This window comes from Magallana gigas, chromosome 6 (assembly GCF_963853765.1).
Source record: "Magallana gigas chromosome 6, xbMagGiga1.1, whole genome shotgun sequence".
In the NCBI taxonomy this organism is placed as follows: Eukaryota; Metazoa; Mollusca; class Bivalvia; order Ostreida; family Ostreidae; genus Magallana; species Magallana gigas.
In genome coordinates this window covers 7,892,122-7,896,709 of record NC_088858.1, presented here as the reverse complement: position 1 = coordinate 7,896,709, position 4,588 = coordinate 7,892,122, and the positions used below count along the sequence as shown (strand labels likewise).

General features: G+C 29.6%; 1 protein-coding gene across 1 annotated transcript in view; it reads right to left on the bottom strand.

Annotated features, from left to right (window-relative positions):
* Positions 1 to 3,985: 3,985 nt before the first annotated feature.
* The window catches only part of LOC105338883 (radial spoke head protein 4 homolog A), a 6,240-nt gene continuing 5,637 nt past the window's right edge, over positions 3,986 to 4,588 (bottom strand). Inside the window, exons 8-9 of the mRNA XM_011444173.4 lie at positions 4,565 to 4,588; positions 3,986 to 4,449 (exon numbers count right to left, since the gene is read on the bottom strand). The exon at positions 4,565 to 4,588 is cut by the window's right edge and continues 346 nt beyond it. Coding sequence (XP_011442475.2) covers positions 4,218 to 4,449; positions 4,565 to 4,588 — 256 coding nt within the window. The 3' untranslated portion in view covers positions 3,986 to 4,217. The remainder of the gene's footprint in view (positions 4,450 to 4,564) is intronic.

Sequence of the window (4,588 nt, the reverse complement as noted above, 5' to 3'; positions counted from 1 at the left end):
AAATTGGAAAAAAATTATGAACTTGCCATATGGTTAAATTAATGGAGGTGCACAAAGAAGCTCTGGTACATATATGTTTGTTTTTTGTACGTGGGAAAAAAATGAAGTCAGTAAGAGTTCTTCAGCTTTCATGATGTACATAGATTTGTTATGTAAAGCTTCTGTGGTTGTGTTAATGCATTGAGCTTGATCTGTGCTTTATTTCTGTAAGTACTACATTGGATGAAAAGCTTGTGACGGTGTTGACAATCTATATAAAGCCAATGTGTTATTCTTTGTTTTATGTCATAATTATTTCGATAAAAGAAATGGATTTTGCTAAAGCTTTATCACTTATAAAACAAATAATTCATGAAATATCTGACATGCATATCAAAATCCTTGAAATCTGTATATATGATACTTTGTATCAGGAAGCGTGCATATCAACGTTTTTATCTACATGTTTAGGTTTTGGGATTATTTTCAATTTATTTGTGATGTAAAACAAAGAATAAGATAGATTTGGCTGGATGTGGTGCAATTTCTACTCAGGTTTCTCCACTGTTGTTGCCATTTATATAGTCACCAAAAAATATCCCACAGACCAGCTGCAGGTGTTTCAGATACCTGTGTACTACTATGTGTGTTTATACACACAACAGTATACTTATTAGAATCATGCCTGATTGTTCAAACTGTTCCCAAGTTATCTTAGCAAAGTACACCATGCTTCTTTCTTTAACTCATTTCTCAGATCTGTTTTGAATTATTGTGATACTTTTAAGATTGAACAAACCAATATATGATATTTGTGGTTTATATTATTTCTACACAAGGATCAATTTTTTTTTGCAATTTTTATTTATTATTTTATTTGAATGATTCTATTTTATTATGTGTCCTAATCATTTTTTTTTTAAAGAAAAATGATTCAAGTTTAAAAAAAAAGAAAAGAAAGAAATTGATTTAGATTATTTAATTACTGAATTCATTGGAATATAGAAAGGTTTTTTTTAGATTTTAATTTATTGATACTTTACATGTACATGTATTAGCCTATTCAATTTATCACTGATTCTCAACATAGGAAATTGGCTTTGTTATGAATCTACATGTATTTGTTTTTGTTCTGAAATGTTAATTAAGGTTCCTCGACACACCAAAATTTTATTTTATGGATCGATAGAGAATCTTTTTTGAAACATGATTCCACAAAACAGTTATCAATATCGGCTTTCAGTTATTTTATACGAATTTTTTTGTATTTTTTCAGTGAAATAGGAAAAACTGTTTTGCAGACAAGCAGAATATATTAGAGCTTAAAACTTGTTGTCAATTAATGTGTAATATAATTATAAATAAATTCATGCCAAAGATCGTTTGGTCAAGTGTTTAATTTTTTAATGAAAAAAATATTTCTGAAAATCAAAATTGTAATTCTATATTATCTTTTTAATCTATGGATAAAATTTTAAAAATAACATATAGTCACATAAACTATTTACTAAACAATGATATTTTACAAAAAAATTGAAATGAAAATGCGAAATTTTGGAAAAATTGCTATTTATCAAATTTGAACCGATCCCGATTGAAAAAAACTGATCCCGATCAGAATTATTTTAAAATTAAAATTTTACAAATAAACTGCAGTTTTTTTCTAAGTAGTTGATATAAATTATAAAGTTAGTAAATGACGAAACCATTTTACAGCTAAACAACCTGAAATTTTTGCAAAATTCTGATTCATTCTAACTTTATGTGATTTCGTTCGGGATCAGTTAAATTACAATCGGGATCGGTTCGATTTTAAAATTTTCCATTTATACTTTAATTTCACTATTTGGTATCAATTTCTTGTTGAAATATGATTGTACAGCAATTGTTAAATGCGAGTAACAGTTTATCTGCAGTTTTTATCCATAGATTTAAAAAATATCTACAATCCTTTTTTTTCATTTTCATAAATATTTTTTTTACAAAATATTTCAAAGTTTATCTGGCCGTTTTTGATATGTATTTATAGATAATTGTATTGTGCATTAATTGATAACAAATTTTTAGCTCTAATATATCTTGTTCGCAGCTAAAACGATGTTTCCGGTTTCTATAAAAAATACAAAAAAATTCATATAAAATAATCAGAGGCCGATATAGGTGTCATTTTTGAATAATCATTTCTAAAAGAGAATTCTTCATCGATCCATCAAATAATGCATTGGTGTGTCGAGCCACCTTAAGTTCAGAAATACAAATTTTGTTTTTGTATGACTAAACTGCTGTTTTATTTTGGGGGGAAAATGAATAAATTGTAGAAAGAATAAAGCGTTAGTTTTGATTGGTATAAAAGCAATATAAAGCTTTGCAGTGAGGACCTAGGATCAAAATTATTGTAGACCTTGGAATAGAAAAAAAAAATTATTTTGTACACAATGTCATTTGAAATAAAAAAAAAAAAGTTAATAGAATTGATAGGGATATCCGAAGGCATATGTACAGTTTATCTTGGTATCTTTATATGAAGTGTACATGTAATGTCCAAATGATGACCTCAAGATATTTTACAGGGAAGTTGACCTTGTGTTTGCTGCTAAAGTAATTGTTTTTCATTTATTTCATGTGGATGAATATTTTAGAAATAACAATTACAATGGAATCACACGCCTGTCAATATTAATGTGGTTAAAAGTACATTATAATTAAAATACTTTCACTGTTTTAAAAATTGTGTAAAATATTATAATATTTGACCCAAAAATGTTTTAAAAACTTTTGGAAAGGTGAAAATTATTAAAAGCCCCAGCAGGATTCAAACTCATGACTCACAGATTCATAGTTAATGCTATGTTAACTATTTGGGGAAAGAAAAAGTGTGTGAAATTATGCTTGATTTTATTGTTCATTTTGATTGGAAGTACGTCACGATATGGAGGTGTCGCATCTCACCTTAAACAAATGCATGCAGTCACAACTCTTTTAACCCAATTGCTCAGTTATAACAGATTACCAAATATCTGGTTACTTTTGTGATGGTCCAGTTTACACTTTCTTGGCAATCACTTTAAAATCACAAAAAACACAATGCGCAGAAATTATGGACATGTTCCATTCTATAAGAAACTTTTTAAATAGTGAAAAATGATTTTCGCAATTGAAAAGATTACATATTACCCCATTGTAGCAAATTTTGTGACAGTTTTGTGAAAAAAATGGATTTACAATAATATCTTTTCAAAAACATCACAGAAATGAAATTAATGCTCAGTTTCAACAAATTATAAAGAAAATAGAAACAATGTAAATGATACTCAGTTTTTTATCATTTCGGTGGGTCAATTGTGTTTGGGCATTGCAAGTATTGGCATTTTTTGTATAATATTGATAATATATAAAAAGAAAATGCAGGTATAAAAGAAGCAAGCACTGCCAAAAAAATACATACCATGTATACTAAGTTCACAAAATCATTCAACTACCCAACTTACGAAATGTACAATCAAAGAGAAACAACTCTTTTTGGATTCCCAATCATAAATCTTCCAAGAAATAATTTCTAGAGATGAAATTTGAGCATTTCAGTGAGTTCCCTGTCCATAATAATTTTTTTCTAGTTCATTGGCAATCCGTTGACACAAGATTTGAGAGAACATAGAGCTTCCCAGAGCCAACAATTTGTAATAAATAAGACTGGCCCCAAAACACCTTAATCTATTCATAAATTTCAGATGATGTAATGTTCCAGCTTTTATAGAGCAAGGTTGGCCAGGGTTCTGATCACAAATACTTGTGGTTTGGTGAAAAATTATGATTTGAACTAAAGAAAGATGGTGAGTATTGGTGACATTGGGTAAAGGGGTTGTATTCAATTTGAAATCTTCTGTATATATACATGTAGCAATTACATGCTACTTAGAGACTTCCCTGCTCTGTATACAGGCTATACTTTAAGAGTGCCACCTTCAAGGCTTCAACCCTAAACAACAACAGTAAATAGACACCAAAATTTCAGTAAAAATGATAATTTATTCAGTATATTATATACAAAAGTTTTACAAAGTATTCATGAATGATGTCTATTTTCATTTTTTCCTTTACATTTGCCATCAATGTATGAATGTCAACACTGAACAAATTGCAAATATTTTAAACTTCCATAAAGTCCACAGTTGACAACTGCTCCTTTTTCTCATCAAAACTCATTTATTTGTAACAGAGTTACTGCCCCTGCCTAATCATCAGTTATCTTCATCATCCTCCTCCTCTTCTGCCTCTTCCATCTCCTCTGCTGCTTCAGCTGCCTCTTGTTGGGCATTCCTGAGGGCGTTCTCCTCCTCCACAGTTGGATCCTCAGCCTCGGTGATTTCTGGGCCGCTGGGGAATTCCTCCTGAATTGGTGCGGTCTGTGGGGGATTGTAGTTGTCCATGTTGTATTTGTGACCATAGCCAATATAGACATTCTCAAATTTTCTGAAAGAAATTATATTCAAGATTGAAATGGAGAATTCCTTTGGTACACTTAAGGTAATGTCTCAAACATTCAGATTTTATACTGTTTTTTTTTTTTTTAAATTTTATAACTTACTTTCCAGCTGCAAATGCATGAGCA